The sequence below is a fragment of the Scyliorhinus torazame genome, chromosome 19, assembly GCF_047496885.1.
Source record: "Scyliorhinus torazame isolate Kashiwa2021f chromosome 19, sScyTor2.1, whole genome shotgun sequence".
Taxonomy (NCBI): Eukaryota; Metazoa; Chordata; class Chondrichthyes; order Carcharhiniformes; family Scyliorhinidae; genus Scyliorhinus; species Scyliorhinus torazame.
In genome coordinates, this window is record NC_092725.1 from 118440374 (window position 1) to 118457980 (window position 17607).

General features: G+C 44.3%; 1 protein-coding gene and 1 long non-coding RNA gene across 2 annotated transcripts in view; one reads left to right on the forward strand and one right to left on the reverse strand.

Annotated features, from left to right (window-relative positions):
- The window catches only part of tmem19 (transmembrane protein 19), a 29683-nt gene extending 20496 nt beyond the window's left edge, over nucleotides 1–9187 (forward strand). Inside the window, exons 6-7 of the mRNA XM_072485110.1 lie at nucleotides 4701–4910; nucleotides 5937–9187. Coding sequence (XP_072341211.1) covers nucleotides 4701–4910; nucleotides 5937–6109 — 383 coding nt within the window. The 3' untranslated portion in view covers nucleotides 6110–9187. The remainder of the gene's footprint in view (nucleotides 1–4700; nucleotides 4911–5936) is intronic.
- The window catches only part of LOC140396466 (uncharacterized), a 43709-nt gene that overhangs the window by 6941 nt on the left and 19161 nt on the right, over nucleotides 1–17607 (reverse strand). Inside the window, exon 2 of the long non-coding RNA XR_011936546.1 lies at nucleotides 5434–5568. This is a non-coding gene — a long non-coding RNA (uncharacterized lncRNA). The remainder of the gene's footprint in view (nucleotides 1–5433; nucleotides 5569–17607) is intronic.

Genomic DNA, 17607 nt, shown 5'->3' on the forward strand with positions numbered 1-17607 from the left:
AAGTATTTTCAGAACAGATAAGATGCCTATCCTATATAAGGTTTACTGTACTGTGTTGCTGCTCTAGTTTCTATCCTGCATACAATACATGCTACCGTTATTAATTTTAACTGGAGTCAGCATTTCAACATGTTTGCTGGTCAAAGTCTACATGACTTTGCCACATTCAAAATTTGCAGCTTCTGTACTCCAGAGTTACTCATCAATCATTGTGACTCTGTTTTTATATGGTTCTTGTGTCCCGTGGGATAGAAGTGGAGTGGGGAGGTGTTTGTTGAAGGAGAGAAGCCACAGCAAATCTGAAGGCATGGATAGTGTTAGGAATGCAGGTCCTTACAAGACGGTTATGTTGTGAAATGTTTCCTTTAAGTTAAGGTGAAACAGAATGTTCTGCCCGATGACAGGCACAGGGTTATCATGGAGAAAGAAACCCAAACTGAAACCTATTGAAAATCAAGTGACAGTTTCCACACCTTGACAAAAAAGGGAGAACTGCTGCTTTTTGTTCAGAGACTCCGAGAAAAACAATGCAACTACTGCTGTGAAGAGCAAGGAAAGATTTTTTAGGAATCTGGCAAATAGAAATGAAGAAGGCACTGTTGTTGGAATGTGATCTCAATACTTATTCACATGTATGTTCGTTCAGGCACGTATACTTCAATCTTTACACATTTGTTGTTAAAATGGAAGAGAGGAAAGTAGATCGTGTGAGCATTTTTTTGATCGTTTGTTGCCTTTTTATCTTGGTTAATAAATAATGATAAGATGTGTAGAAAACTGAACGATACAGCACAGAGAAGTCGTATGGCCAATCACGCCTCTATGTAGTCTTTGAAAGAGCTATTTTCCCGTAGCAAATATTTTCCTCATTAAGTATTACTCCAATTTCCTTTTGAAATTATTAAATCTGCGGCGGCACAGTGGCTAGCAATGCAACCTCATGGCGCTGAGGACCCAGGTTCTATCCCAACCCGTGTGGAATTTGCACATTCTCCCCGCGTCTGCTAAACCAATGCTAAATTACCCCTTAATTAGAAAAAAAGAATTGGGTACTCTAAAATTTAAAAAATATATTAAATCTTGCGTTGTACGAATTATAGAGTAATGATAATGGGAGGCTTAAATTAGCCTAACAAGGGTTGCTGACTGTTTCACAGTAAAGGAGGAGGAGGAATTAAAGAAATGAGGAAGGATAAAGATAGTTCCAGTAAAAAGGTACACAACAAAAAAGGTTTGCAATGCTTGAAATAGAAAAGTCTCCCCTCCCGGACGGCAGACATCCTATTTTGCTGAGGGAAGTGCTGCCTTCGTTTTTCACCTGATGGGAATGTATGTAGTCTGTACTCAAACTTTATCTCCTTTTTGAAGGTCCCGCATTGCTCATTTACTGTTTTACGTGCCATTCTTTGATTGCAATATACCTGGGTTATATTCCTTTTCAACTTACTGAAATTAGCTCTCCTCCAGGTTGCATATTTTCACATTTCCTTTTTTTTTATACTTGTTCATTACTACTCTAATCAATGTTTGTCAAATGCTCCTCCAGTAAAACATGTTAACACTTCATTTCCCCAGACTAACCCCAGATTCCTATTGCGTCCTTCTTTATTAGGCTGGAAATACACTGGGCAAGATCTACCGGAAAAGCAGCGCGGCAGATAGATGCCGAGAGATCCCACTTCTGGGATTTAACTTGCTCGCCACGCCTCCTGAGATTTATTGCAATCTCGCGAGACATCACTTTCTGGTAAATCTGCTCATTGGGGTGAGACAGCTAGTCTCACTTTAATATGCATTCTTGATTTCTAACCAAGACGTGGGACCTAACTCTCTTGGAGAACTCGTGGGGGCGCCGTTTAGAGCTGGTCTCCACAAAAGTTGGTCAGATGGAACGGCACCCGGGGTCTCCCAGGGGTTTGGGTGCCCCCCAGGTGCTTGCCCTCTGGTCAGGGTGGCATCCTGGACACCCCGGCAGTGCCATCTGTTTGCTAGCCTGGCACTACCACGGTGCCATGCGGGCATGTTTTGTGTGATGGGGTGAATCAGGAGGGGTGCCCTGCGCGGGAGTGCGGGGAGGACCCACCTATGTGAATGGCGGGGGGGGGGGTTCGGAGGTTGCGTTTGTGGCCTCGAGAGATCGGGGTTGTCATTTAAAAATGGGTTCCTGATCTCCCTGCACTGAGGTGGTCCGGCGAGCAGAGCTCCTCGGCAGTGAACGAGGCCAACTGCGGCCTCAGCCATGCAATCCCCGCTGATGTCCCGATCTTCCAGGATGGGCGTTAGATAGCAGGGTGTTTCTTGGCCCTCCGAACGCAGGGAAATACCAGGCCAATCACGCTCCCTATTGAATTCTGTCCCCATTTGGGTAGATTGAGCCCACTAATAAAGGAAAGTTCTCCTATACCCATTTCAGGAATCCCTCCCCTCTCTGCCCATTACAATGTTATTTTCCAAGTCCATATTAGGCTAATTTAAGTCCTCATTATCACTATAGTTGCATTTTCCAGCAATTGGCCTGAACAGTTGCTTCTCTCTTCTTACTAGTTGGTAGCCAATGGACTAAACCCTCTGACTCCTTCTCTAATTTAATAGGTTTGCAGCTTTCGACCCCCAGTACATCATTCCTTTCTGGCGCTGTAACAGTACCGTTGATCAATAGTACCATATGCTCCTTTCCTTCCTTTTGTATCTTTCATGATGATAAATTACATAGACTATACAGCTCAAATATTATTTAGGTCAGTGTTTGTCAAACCTTTTTCCCAGGGCTCCATTTTTACCAACTGGCCGAACTTTGCGACCCAGGCCGCCCAAACTTTGCGCCCCACCATTTTCGCTTCCCTTTAATCCAACAGGTCCTCATGATCTCACTTGCTTTGTCATTCAGTGTTATATTTCTGTATGGGCTGTTCATCAGAGGTCCTGGAGCTCACACCAGCACTGCTTTGGCCTGCTGTGGACTATCCTACGAAGCTCTCTCCACAGATTCAGTTGAGATTCTGGCCTGCTTGTGTCTCTGGCCCTCTCTTTCTTCATCCAAAAAGATCCATCTTCAGTTCTTCACGCAGTCCTGTTGCTTGCTTGCTGGCAGCTACAAAACGGAGGAAGCTCTCCTCAGTAATTTCACGTCAGTGTACCGGGCACGTGACCTGCTCTCATCTGCCACTTGTGGAGGACAAATGGAAAAAAAAATAAAAAATTTTAAATCAGCTCCTGGAACAGAGCACTGACTGACTGAGGAGGCAGTCTGCCCTACTGGGCTCTGGGCCTACGCACTGCTACATCTGGCTGAGGGTGCCCGCATGCGCAGGGTGGCCGAATTCTTGAAAGTCGGTCGCGGCCGTCATTTTTAAAAGCTGGTCGCAGCCGTTGGGCACTTCTATGGGAACGCCTCGACCGATCGCTCCGTGGCCCATCCGCGAGTTGCGACCCTGAGTTTGAAAATGACTGGTTTCGGTAAATATAGTTTAGAATCCTTACAGTGCAGAAGAAGGCCATTCAGCTGATCGAGTCTGCACCGGCCCTTGGAAAGAGCATCCTACTTTAGCCCACACCTCTATTCCTGTAAGTCAGTTATTCCACCTGGACAGGGGCAATATAGCATGGCCAATCCACCTAACCTGCACATCTTTGGACTTTGGGGAGGAAACCGGTGCACCCGGAGGAAATCCATGCAGACACAGGGAGAAAGTGCAAGCTCCATACAGACAGTCACCCGAGACCGGAATTGAACTCAGGTCTCTGGAGCTGTGATTGCAGTACTAACCACTGTGCAAATTCCATTTACCTGTAATATATCATGGTATGTATGGTAATTTTAATAAAAGTGGTGAATATGGTTAAAACAGTGTCGTTTTAGCCACACTTGTAACTAGGTAGAGATGGACAATACTGCTTTCACTATTTTAATTTGTTCTAATATTTCTTTGCATAATGTTTTGAATGGACAGTTTATCTTGGCTCAGCTAAGCAAAAGCTGAGCACTAGTCTAAAATGGTAAATTCCTTAAAAATAAAGATCTCTTCTGCTCTCCCTGGGCACTTTATTTTTACACCAGCGCACCCTTTTACTTTCCTAAGTGGGATTTAGGATTGTTTGGTCTTGCGTTGCTCACATTAGATAGAGTCTGTTAGACATCTTAAATCAGTTGGATTTATTATTAGGTGTCTTGTGAAATATTTCAGCAATTTACTTGGGATTACGTTTCAGGAGAAGAAATTATGTTTTGAAGTCTGAAAACATGTTCCACAAAATTGCAGTAAAGCAGGATAAATTTTAATTTGAAAGGCTGAATCACAATTGACTCCAAAAGTTTCATCAAAATGCATTTGTTTAATTTTTTTTTAAGATTCTGGAGTGGACAATTGATGGATCTGCAATCTTAGTAAATAAATCTCATGTCTTCAGCTGTCATGCCCCCTTTCATAAATTTCCAAATTCATTACGGCTGCAAAATACTTTGTATTTTTTTTCTTACAAATGAATCAATGCTCAAGTTAATACAAGTTCATCTCCTTTGGCATTTTCTGTGCGAATGCTTGTTTTCAGATATCGATCAACGATAAATATATAAATAGGTAAATAAATAAATTCTGGTTGTGAACTATTTCAGAGCTGTTAGTTAGTTTCTGCCAGTTTTGATTCTTTAATCTTTGTTCGGAACAATCCTGAACTGACAAAAAGGAGTTATTTTCTTACAGGTACCAATGGAGGGGTTACCTTTGTCGGCCTTGCATCAAGTTTACTTGGTGGAATGGTTGTTGGATTAGCCTATCTATTAACTCAGCTGATATTTGTGGAGAATCTGGATATTTCACCACCTCAGTGGCCAATTGTTTTATATGGTGCAGCAGCCGGTTTCCTTGGTTCCATTTTAGATTCCTATCTAGGAGCCATAATGCAGTATTCAGGTTTGTGCTTGAAGTTATTAAGTATTGTTCTGTTTTACTTATATACTTCTAATTACAGTTGAAAGGTGAAGAAAATAAGTTGTTTTGTTCCCACATGCACTGAATAAAAGACATTGTGGAATGAACCAATTTAATGGTACTACAGTATTTGAATGCCCCCTTCCTTGGCTGCAATATTCCCTAGCCAAGAGGAGAATACATAATGGATGAGTATCTCACCACTGCAAATGCCTTAATTAATGCGTTGGAAGACTATTCCTCATTTCAGCAAGCTGACAAATCAATGAAACGTTCCAAACCAAGGTGCCAAGTTTATAGGCCTCACCTACAACTAGAAAATACATTTGTCTGCTCAAAATACACTGCTTAACAGTTTAAATTATTGGAATATAAAATGTATATTTTTGTGATTAAGTTCAAACTGTATTGGAGTTCAAAGTTTTAAGTGTACAATTTGCTGACCATATATACTTGAGTAAAGGTTGACCTTTGTCCCAAAAAAATCCTTTAATTTTTCACATACCTCGTGTAAAAATCGACTCTCAACTTTCCAAGGACATTCCTCTTCAACAAAGCGTGTTCAGAATAATATAGCAGAGACCAGGATTTGAAGCAGGAGTTTTTTGATCTTTCTGCATGGGTGCAATAGTCCAGGGAACTTGAATAAAAATGTAATTTATTTTTTAAATGACTGAGGTAAGACTGGAACAAACTGCAGAGTCCATGTAAATTGTGTACATATTAAACTTACCTTTTTAGACGTCCATCTTGCTCCAATACACTTTTTTTGCTGGCTGTCAGCAGTTGCAAGTAAGCCCCTCAAAACATTGCCTCTGTGAAAGCCGACCCCTTAAACTTATGCCTAAAAACAATCTCGGAAGCTTGACTTTTACACAACTATATATGGTATGTATTGTGAATCAATAAATTGTACAGAACTGGAGTTCAAAACACAAATATTTGTTTTGCTCAGAATTAGTGTAATCTGGGTTCCAATAAATGTTTATAATTCTTATGTTTTCACAGGTTTTGATGTAGACAGTGGAATGGTTGTCAATCACATTACTCCTAATGGAAGGCACATATCAGGAAAACCTATCCTGGACAACAATGCAGTGAACCTCTTCTCTGCCATCCTTGTTGCTCTACTTCTGCCAGGCATGAGCTGGCCCTTTTGGCCAAGGAAATTAACTATTTAAAAAAAAAATGAAGAAATATCCCGATCGATTGGCATAAAATATTGCGTACGAATATTGCACTAACAAATAGATGACTGAATTAAAATGAAGATGCACTAAAATACTTAATTCAACCTTGTTGAAGTGAACAATATATCTTCATGATCTAATTTTGAAGGTCTCCTTATTGCTCTTTTGGATATGTTACATGGTTCCTCCATCAATAAGCCTAGTCCTAATCATTCATTACTTCTCAGCAAAGTGCTTTTTTAATATAATACACATTGTTACATAATTATATTAATATTTCTTTCAGAAATGCCTCCATTAGAGCAGAATACTTATTTACAATTTGTAGCAACTCATGTGATGTATAATATTTTATTTAGGTGGAACACTATTGATCCATCTAGTGCACTCTTTACAAATCACACGTTTGTTTCCTTACTGTGATTCTGGAACTATATCCACAATTAAAGTTTATCCATTCCTTTTTTAAATCCTGCTTTTCTGTTCAACCAGCATTTGTGATCATCAGTATCACAATAAGTATCATACTTTTTCACAAAAACAAATACTATCTACATTTCACAACTTTCAGAATTTCTGATCCTTGAATCCTATGTTTGACAGAGGAATTGTGAACCTCGGTTTGAAAAGGAAGTGAAGTTACTGAGCAGATTTGTGTTTGAATGGCACAGGAGCAAATCCTGCAACAAGGAGGGGTGGTAGGGGTAAGTTACAGGTAAGTATTTAATTTAATCTACCTATAACCTAAACTATATCAAGGTAATTTGTGAACAAAGCTAAGAGAAATTAAGTTGAATTAATACATATGAAACATTAATTAAATATATAAACAGGATTAGCTAGAGATGGCAGCGCTGGTAGTGGTGCAACTGCAGTATTTGGGAATCTGTGGAACTCCTGAACACCACACACCTGTGCCTGGCTGTCAAAATGTCTGATTCTGGGGAACTTCAGTTCAGAGTTGCTGAGCTGAATCCAAGACACTGACATTGTGGAGAATCACAAAGCAGGAGAGCTACCTGGACACTTTGATACAGGAAGCAGTCAGATTCCTTAGTTTAGGTAGTGATACAAGTCTAGTTAGTGGTGAGGGACAGAAGTGTGTGACTGCGAGTCAGGTAGGTAAGGGAACTGCAGATCAAAATAGGCATTTGCCTGCATTTGCCATTATCCAATAGGTATAAGCTTTTGCTGCCTGTGCAGATGAAGGTAAAGTCTGCAGAGTAGGGGAGGCAAGATGGTGGCATAGTGGTCATGTCACTAGGCTTATATTCTTGAAGGCCAGGCTAATGTCTTGGGGACAAATCCCACCAAAGCATCTGCAGTAAATTTTAGGGTGGCACAGTGCTGTCTCCCAGCGCCAGGGACCCATGTTCAATTCCGGCCTTGGGTGACTGTGTGGATTTGTACGTTCTCTCCATGTCTGGGTGGGTTTTCTCCGGCTGCTTCGGTTTCCTCCCACAGTCCAAAGTGGCCATGATTAAGTGGCCATGATAAATTGCCCCTTAGTGTCCAAAAGGTTAGGTGGGGTTACTGAGTTACAGGGATGATAGGGTGGGGCCATGGGCCTAGGTAGGGTGTTCTTTCAGACGTTCGGTGCAGATTCAATGGGCTGAGTGGCGTCCTTCTGCACTTTCAGGGGGCTTTGAATGGTGTTAAGTGATGTGGGTTAAGCATGGGAAGCTGGATTTGAGATAGAGATTAGCTATGATCTTCTTGAATGGTGGAGCAGGGTTTAGGGACCAAATGGCCGCCTACTGCTCCTAGCTTGGATAGAAATTCTTCATACAAACCCTGTTAATCTCTCCTCCAGGGAGTAAATTTGCATAGGCATTGTACAATTGCTGTTTAATGAAGTCCAATATTAAGTTACTTTTAAGTATCTAAATAATTTAAGCACAACTCAATGGCAAAAACACTGGAATTTCAATTTGTATAAGATTTAAACCAAGATTGTCCAAACTTTTGCCTTCATAGGCCACATAGTACACTCCAAAGTCTGTGATCATCTAAAAATTACGTTTGTATTTTCAATCATTAGCATATATCTTACATTGTTGATACAAACAAATCTTGGTGTTTAGATTTAGGATTTATTCACCAATGAGGTGATAGTGCTCAAAACAACCCTTTGTAAACTCAAAAAATGTTAACTGGGCAAATCTTCAGTTAAGAAATATAAACACAAGTAAGATTGAGTTGCCCAAATTTCATGGGTCACATGTTACACGCGGTCTGCAGTTTGGACAATCATATCAACTACAATAAATTAAAACCAAACATTTATAAAGCCAGAAATTTGATTGTAGTTTTCAATTATCTGAAAGTATATTATGAAATGATATTGAGAAATAACTTATCCTGCAGCACCTATTGTCTTCAGGATCTCATTGCCTGAAATACTTTTTCAATGATAGTCAGAGTTGTGATTTATGCTGATATGGCACAGCAGAATCCTGCAAAAAAACATTGAGAAAAATTGCCCATCATCTTTTTGGGTGAGGGTGCAATATTGGCCAGGCCATCAGGAAAGATCACTCCCTATTCATCATTCTTTTATGGCCACCTGAGAAGATTGACAGGATCTCAGTTAATCTCACTTGAAAGATTGCTACACTGCTAGATTATGCTCAAAACTTTAGACTAAATCTTTTGTCTTAAAAAGCAGATTCAGTAAGATTTGTATGGAAAGCTACGTACAAAATGTATAAATTAGAAAAGTGGATTGATTTATCTGGGTACTAATTCAGTTAAAAAATATTGCTGTGAAGTCTGTCTGTGTGAATAAAATTTCTGCTTTCTATTAAAGTAGTGTTCAGAATATGAACTTTTTTTTGCATGGTATACAAAATCCAGTAAATGTCACACTTTTTGATGTATTTAATCCATACTCTCGATCTGACGAGATTTTTCTCGAGTTATGTAGTAATTTTGCATTAAAATGCTTATGCTTTTTTGAGATTTGCCAATATTTTGTTTAAATGTGCACCTTTTAAAATAGTTTAAATGATCTGAAATAATACAAATGTTTTGTGTGACCAATTAATAAAATAAGCGTATCTACACAGACAGGTTATATTTGTGTGAAAATTAAAAAATAAGTGTATCTATACAGACAGGTTACACTTGAATAACAGCTCTTTAATCATCTGGAATTGTAGTTCATTAATATTACAGCAGAGGCCATTCCATCCATTACATCTGTGATGGTGTTTGCTTTTCAATTGGAGCTTTTCTGTGTCCTTTACACATTTTCCTTCCTTTTTCAAATATTCATTTAATTCCTATTTTCATGTTTTGAAATGTGCTTCAATGGCCACTTGTAATAAACCTGATATTTTAATCTTTTGCATAAAGAAGAAATTGATGACTTTAATTTTTCCAGTGGTAATTCTGAGTCCATGTGTCCTCCCCTGTCCCGCTGTTCAAATATAGGCATTTGAACACCAGATTGTGAAATTGAAGTTGGTTGGTAAACCTGTGTGGAGGGAAGGGGTGGCTTGATGCTGGCAGGCAATGTAGATCAGTGACCACTGATGCTCGATCAATAACTCCAGCAGCGAGATTGGAAGACAATTGAAGGCTTTATTGGACTAGATGTTTCCCCCCCGCAGCCCAGGTACAGAATGCAGCTGCTAGGGAGATACAGGCTCTTATACTCCGCCTTACTGGGCGGAACCAGCAGGCAGGCTTCACCAATGATATTGCTGTCTCAGGTACCTCCCACACCATTGGTCTTACAGCATCAACCTGGGTACCGTAATACCCCAAATACCAACTACCACAACCACATGGTTGATGGGTGAATGGGATTTTATGCAAGTCACAGAATCAGAAGGAGGCTATTTGCTCGTCAGAAATCCGCCATTCCTCATTTGAAAAGGTGGCCCAGGCCATAGTAGAAGCTGTGCTGCACTGGAGGCATTACCTGGCCAGCAGGAGATTCACTCTCCTCACTGACCAACGGTCGGTAGCTTTCATGTTCGATAATGCACTGCGGGGCAAGATAAAGAACGATAAGATCTTACGGTGGAGGATGGAGCTCTCCACCTACAACTATGAGATCTTGTAGCGTCCCGGGAAGCTAAACAAGCCTCCTGATGCCCTATCCCGCGGCACATGATGGCTCTCCGAATGAGGAATTTACCTGGTGCCATTCACCACCTTCTCCCTGTAACCCTGCATACTCTTTTTTTCAGATAATAATACAATTCCCTTGAATGCCTAAGCTGCCTCTCCACACACGTAGGCAGTGCATTCCAGATATCAGCCAAACATTGTGCGAAAAAGTTTTTCTTTGTTTCTCTGCTGTTTCTTTTCCTAATGACCTTAATCCTTCCACCAGTGGAAACAGTTGTTCCCAATCTAATTTGTCATGATTCTACCAGATCTCTCTCAACCTTCTGTTCTCCAAGGAAAACAGTCTAATCTTTCTACATTAAGGACGTTTAAGGGCAGCAGAATTTTGAATGGGCTTGAATTTGGGAGATAGGAGATCAACCAAGCGAATATTGGAATAGCTGAATCTGAAACCAACGAAGGCATGATAAACAATTTCATCAGCAGATGTGCTGAAATAGGTTTTATGCCTGCTGTGAAATAATTTGTAGAAATTGAAATCAAAGGACATTCCAGGAAAGGTCCCTGGTGCACTCCATCTACATTCCTTAGTTTAGCTCGATTGGACAATTGGTTTGTAATGGAGAGTGAGACCAGCAGCGCAGGGTCCATAACCCTGCTGGCTGAGGCTAGCCATGAAGGCCTGCCTTAGCCTTGCATCTTGCCTGAGCTGTGGTGATCCTCCGGTTAAATCATCTTCAGTTAGCTCTCCCCCCTCAAAAGGGGAAAGCAGTCTAAGGTCATCTGGGACTATGGAAACTTTACTCCCTTAATCCATTGAATGTCCGTTAACCTTGCTGTTTGCTTTCTATTCTCTCATCTAATCAGTTACATCGTCTTCAATAGTAGGCCTAGATGGGGTGCTCTTTCAGAGGGTCAGTGCAGACTCGATTAGCCGAATGGCATCCTTTTGCACTGTAGGAATTCTATGGTTCTAATACCATTTTTATAGCCAGTCTTTTGCTAGCTCTTCTTTTTTCCCCGTGTCAGGAGGTCATCATAATTGATAGATTTTCAGTTAATAAAGGATAGTCGTAGAGTTTTATTTAATTTTTATTTGTTTCATGGGATGTGGGTATTGCTGGCTGGGCCAGCATTTATTGTCCAGCCCGGAGGACATTTAAGAGTCAACCACACTGCTGTGGATTTGGAGTCATGTGTAGGCCAAACCAGATAAGGATGACAGATTTCCTTCCATTAGTGAACCAGATGGGCTTTTACGACAATCGACAATGGCTTCATGGTCATCTTTAGACTTTTAATTCCAGATTTTTTAAAATTCAAATTTCACTATCTGCCATAGTGGAATTCAAACCCAGGTCCCAGAACATGGCTTTGGGTCTCTGGATAACTAGCCCAGCGACAATACCACTACGCCACTGCCTCTGCACCAGCCATCAAACACTTAACTATTCTAATCCCATTTTCCAGCACTTGGCCCATCCATAGTCTTGTATGCTGTAGCATTTCAAGTGCTCATCTGAATGCTTCTTATCGTTGAGGATCCCCGCCACTACCACCCTTTCAGGCAGTGACTTCTAGATTTTCTTAGATTACCACCACCCTCTGGGTTAAAAGGTTTTTCCTCAAATCCCCTCTAAATCACCTTAAGTCTATGCCTCCTGGCTATTGACCCCTCTAGTACAGAGAAATGTTCCATCCTACTTACTCGATCTATGTACCTCATAATTTTGTATACTTAAATCAGGTCTCCCCTCTGCCTTCTCTGTTCTAAGGAAAACAACCCAGCCTAACTAGCGCCTCTTCATAGCTGAAACGCTCCAGTCCAGGCAATATCCTGGTCAATCTTCTGCACCTTTACTGGTGCAATCACATCCTTCCTATAGTGTGGTGACCAGAACTGCACACAGCAATCGAGCATAGCCTAAAGAGCGTTTTATGGAGCTCCCTCATAACCTCTCTGCTTTTATATTCTATCCTTTGGCTAATAAAGGCAAGTATGCCATATGCCTTCTTAACCACCTTATCTTTTTTTAAAAAAATATTTTATTGAAAATTTTTGGCCAACCATCACAGTACATTGTGTATCCTTTACACAGTAATATAACAATATAAATAACAATGGCCAGTTTTATAAACAAGAAATAAATAATATATAAACAAAAACAAAACTAAATGGCAACTGCCTTGTCCCAGATAAATATTCTCCAAAAATATGTTTTAACAGTCCAATATACAATTATCTATAACAACAACCTATACATATTATACTTATATATTAACATCCCTGAGAATCCCTCTGGTTCCTACCCCCCCCCCCCCCCCCGGGCTGCTGCTGCTGTCTTCTTCTTTTCCATTCCCTCTATCTTTCTGTGAGGTATTCGACGAACGGTTGCCACCGCCTGGTGAACCCTTGAGCCGATCCCCTTAGGACGAACTTAATCCGTTCCAGCTTTATAAACCCTGCCATGTCATTTATCCAGGTCTCCACACCCGGGGGCTTGGCTTCCTTCCACATCAACAGTATCCTGCGCTGGGCTACTAGGGACGCAAAGGCCAAAACATCAGCCTCTCTCGCCTCCTGCACTCCCGGCTCTTCTGCAACCCCAAATATAGCCAACCCCCAGCTTGGTTCGACCTGGACCCCCACTACCTTCGAAAGCACCTTTGTCACCCCCACCCAAAACCCCTGTAGTGCCGGACATGACCAGAACATGTGGGTGTGATTCGCTGGGCTTTTCAAGCATCTCGCACACCTATCTTCTGCTCCAAAAAATTTGCTAAGCCGTGTTCCAGTCATATGCGCCCTGTGTAACACCTTAAATTGAATCAGGCTTAGCCTGGCACACGAGGACGATGAGTTTACCCTACTTAGGGCATCAGCCCACAGCCCCTCCTCAATCTCCTCCCCCAGTTCTTCTTCCCATTTCCCTTTCAGCTCGTCTACCATAATCTCCCCCTCGTCTCTCATCTCCCTATATATGTCTGACACCTTACCGTCCCCCACCCATGTCTTTGAGATCACTCTGTCCTGCACCTCCTGCGTCGGGAGCTGCGGGAATTCCTTCACCTGTTGCCTCGTAAAAGCCCTCAGTTGCATATACCGGAATGCATTCCCTTGGGGCAACCCATATTTTTCGGTCAGTGCTCCCAGACTTGCAAACGTCCCATCTACAAACAGATCTCTCAATTGTGTTACTCCTGCTCTTTGCCATGTTCCAAATCCCCCATCCATTCTCCCCGGAGCAAACCTATGATTATTTCTTATCGGGGACCACACCGAGGCTCCCGTCTTTCCCCTATGCCGTCTCCATTGCCCCCAAATTTTCAGAGTAGCCACCACCACCGGGCTTGTGGTGTATTTCTTGGGTGAGAACGGCAACGGCGCCGTCACCATGGCTTGGAGGCAAGTCCCCCTACAGGACGCCTTCTCCAATCTCCAATCCACTTACATACCATTGAGATGTAGGCGGCCCAGTAGTACTCACTCAGGCTCGGTAGCGCCAGCCCCCCCCCCTATCCCTACTACGCTGCAAAAATCCCTTCCTCACTCTCGGGGTCTTCCCGGCCCACACACAACTCATGATACTCTTCTCAATCCTTTTGAAAAAAGCCTTCGTGATCACCACCGGGAGGCACTGAAACAGAAAGAGGAATCTCGGGAGGACCACCATTTTAACCGCTTGTACCCTCCGTGCCAGTGACAGGGATACCATGTCCCATCTCTTGAAGTTCTCCTCCATCTGTTCCACCAACCGCGTTAAGTTTAACCTATGCAATGTACCCCAATTCTTGGCTATCTGGATCCCCAAGTAGCGAAAGTCCCTTGTTACCTTCCTCAGCGGTAAGTCCTCTATTTCTCTGCTCTGCTCCCCTGGATGCACCACAAACAGCTCACTTTTCCCCATGTTCAGCTTATATCCTGAAAATTCTCCAAACTCCCCAAGTATCCGCATTATCTCTGGCATCCCCTCCGCCGGGTCCGCCACATACACCAATAAATCGTCCGCGTAAAGAGATACCCGGTGTTCCTCTCCTCCCCTGAGTACTCCCCTCCACTTCCTGGAACCCCTCAATGCTATTGCCAGGGGCTCAATCGCCAGTGCAAACAATAATGGGGACAGAGGACATCCCTGCCTCGTCCCTCTATGGAGCCGAAAATACGCAGACCCCCGTCCATTCGTGACCACGCTCGCCATCGGGGCCCTATACAGCAGCTGTACCCATCTAATATACTCATCTCCAAAGCCAAATCTCAACACCTCCCACAAATAATCCCACTCCACTCTATCAAATGCTTTCTCGGCATCCATCGCCACCACTATCTCCGCTTGCCCCTCTGGTGGGGGCATCATCATTACCCCTAGCAGCCTCCGTATATTCGTATTCAGCTGTCTCCCCTTCACAAACCCAGTTTGGTCCTCATGGACTACCCCCGGGACACAATCCTCTATCCTCATTGCCATTACCTTGGCCAGAATCTTAGCGTCTACACTTAGGAGGGAAATAGATCTATAGGACCCGCATTGCAGCGGGTCTTTTTCCTTCTTTAGGAGAAGCGATATCGTTGCCTCCGACATAGTCGGGGGCAGCTGTCCCCTATCCTTCGCCTCATTAAAGGTTCTCATCAGTATCGGGGCAAGCAAGTCCACATATTTCCTATAAAATTCGACTGGAAATCCATCCGGTCCCGGAGCCTTCCCCGCCTGCATACTCCTAATTCCTTTCACTACTTCCTCTATCTCGATCTGTGCTCCCAGTCCCGCCCTCTCCTGCTCCTCCACCTGAGGAAATTCCAGCCGGTCCAGGAAGCACATCATTCTCTCCTTCCCATCCGGGGGCCGAGCTTCGTATAATCTTTTATAGAATGCCTTGAACACTCCATTCACTCTCTCCGCTCCCCGCTCTATCTCTCCTTCCTCATCCCTCACTCCCCCTATTTCCCTTGCTGCTCCCCTTATCCTCAATTGATGGGCCAGCAACCTGCTCGCCTGCTCCCCATACTCATACTGTACACCCTGTGCCTTCCTCCACTGTGCTTCTGCAGTACCCGTTGTCAGCAAGTCAAATTCTACGTGTAACCTTTGCCTTTCCCTGTACAGTCCCTCCTCCGGTGCCTCCGCATATTGCCTGTCCACCCTCAGAAGTTCTTGCAGCAACCGCTCCCGTTCCCTACTCTCCTGCTTTCCTTTATGTGCCCTTATTGATATCAGCTCCCCTCTAACCACTGCCTTCAGCGCCTCCCAGACCACTCCCACCTGGACCTCCCCGTTATCATTGAGTTCCAAGTATTTTTCAATGCACCCCCTCACCCTTAGACACACCCCTTCATCTGCCATTAGTCCCATGTCCATTCTCCAGGGTGGACGCCCTTCTGTTTCCTCCCCTATCTCCAAGTCTACCCAATGTGGAGCGTGATCCGAAATGGCTATAGCCGTATACTCCATCCCCCTCACCTTCGGGATCAACGCCCTTCCCAAAACAAAAAAGTCTATTCGCGAATAAACTTTGTGGACATAGGAGAAAAACAAAAACTCCTTACTCCTAGGTCTGCTAAATCTCCACGGGTCTACTCCTCCCATCTGCGCCATAAAATCTTTAAGCACCTTAGCTGAAGCCGGCCTCCTTCCAGTCCTGGATCTCGACCTGTCCAGCCCTGGCTCCAGCACCGTATTAAAATCTCCCCCCATTACCAACTTTCCCACCTCTAGGTCCGGGATGCGTCCTATCATGCGCCTCATAAAATTGGCATCATCCCAGTTCGGGGCATATACGTTTACCAAGACCACCGCCTCCCCCTGTAATTTGCCACTCACCATCACGTATCTGCCCCCGCTATCCGCCACTATGGTCTTTGCCTCAAACATAACCCGCTTCCCCACTAGTATAGCCACCCCCCTGTTTTTCGCATCTAGCCCCGAATGAACCACCTGCCCCACCCATCCTTTGCGTAGTCTAACCTGGTCTATAAGTTTCAAGTGCGTCTCTTGTAACATAACCACGTCTGCCTTAAGTTTCTTAAGGTGTGCGAGTACTCGTGCCCTCTTTATCGGCCCGTTCAGCCCTCTCACATTCCACGTGATCAACCAGGTTGGGGGGCTTTTTACCCCCCCCCCCCCCTTGTCGATTTAGCCATCCCCTTTTTCCAGCTCCTCACCCGGTTCCCACGCAGCTGTGTCCCCCCCAGGCGGTGCCCCCCCGCCCACCCCACCCAATTCCGGCTCCCCCCTCTCCCCAGCAGCAGCAACCCAGCAACTCCCCCCTCCCACCCCCCCGCTAGATCCCTCACTAGCGTAGTTACACCCCCCATGTTGCTCCCAGAAGTCAGCAAACTCTGGCCGACCTCGGCTTCCCCCCGTGACCTCGGCTCGCACCGTGCGACGCCCCCTCCTTCCTGCTTCCCTATTCCCGCCATGATTATCATAGCGCGGGAACAAAGCCCGCGCTTCCCTTTTGGCCCCGCCCCCCATTGCCAACACCCCATCTCCTCCACCTCCTTTCCTCCCCCCACCACCTCCTGTGGAAGAGAGAAAAGTTCCCGCATCGCAGGATTAATAACATAAAACTCATCTTCCCCCCCCTTTTTCCCCCCTCTTCGCCCCCCATACTCGCCCCACCACTTTGTTTCAAACGTTCTTTTTTAATAACCCGCTTATTCCAGTTTTTCTTCCACAATAAAAGTCCACCCCTCATCCGCCGTCTCAAAGTAGTGGTGCCTCCCTTGATATGTGACCCACAGTCTTGCCGGTTGCAGCATTCCAAATTTTATCTTCTTTTTGTGAAGCACCGCCTTGGCCCGATTAAAGCTCGCCCTCCTTCTCGCCACCTCCGCACTCCAGTCTTGATATACGCGGATCACCGCGTTCTCCCACCTACTGCTCCGAGTTTTCTTTGCCCATCTAAGGACCATCTCTTTGTCCTTAAAACGGAGGAATCTCACCACTATGGCTCGAGGAATTTCTCCTGCTCTCGGTCCTCGCGCCATCACCCGGTATGCTCCCTCCACCTCCAGCGGACCCGCCGGGGCCTCCGCTCCCATTACCGAGTGCAGCATCGTGCTCACATATGCCCCGACGTCTGCTCCTTCTGCACCTTCAGGAAGACCAAGAATCCTTAAATTATTCCTCCTCGCGTTATTCTCCAGCACCTCCAGTCTTTCCACACATCGTTTATGGTGTGCCTCGTGCATCTCCGTCTTCACCACCAGGCCCTGTATATCGTCCTCGTTCTCGGCAGCCTTTGCCTTCACGACCCGAAGCTCCCGCTCCTGGGTCTTTTGCTCATCCTTTAGCCCTTCGATCGCCTGTAATATCGGGGCCAACAGCTCCTTCTTCATTTCCTTTTTAAGTTCTTCCACGCAACATTTCAAAAACTCTTGTTGTTCAGGGCCCCATGTTAAACTGCCACCT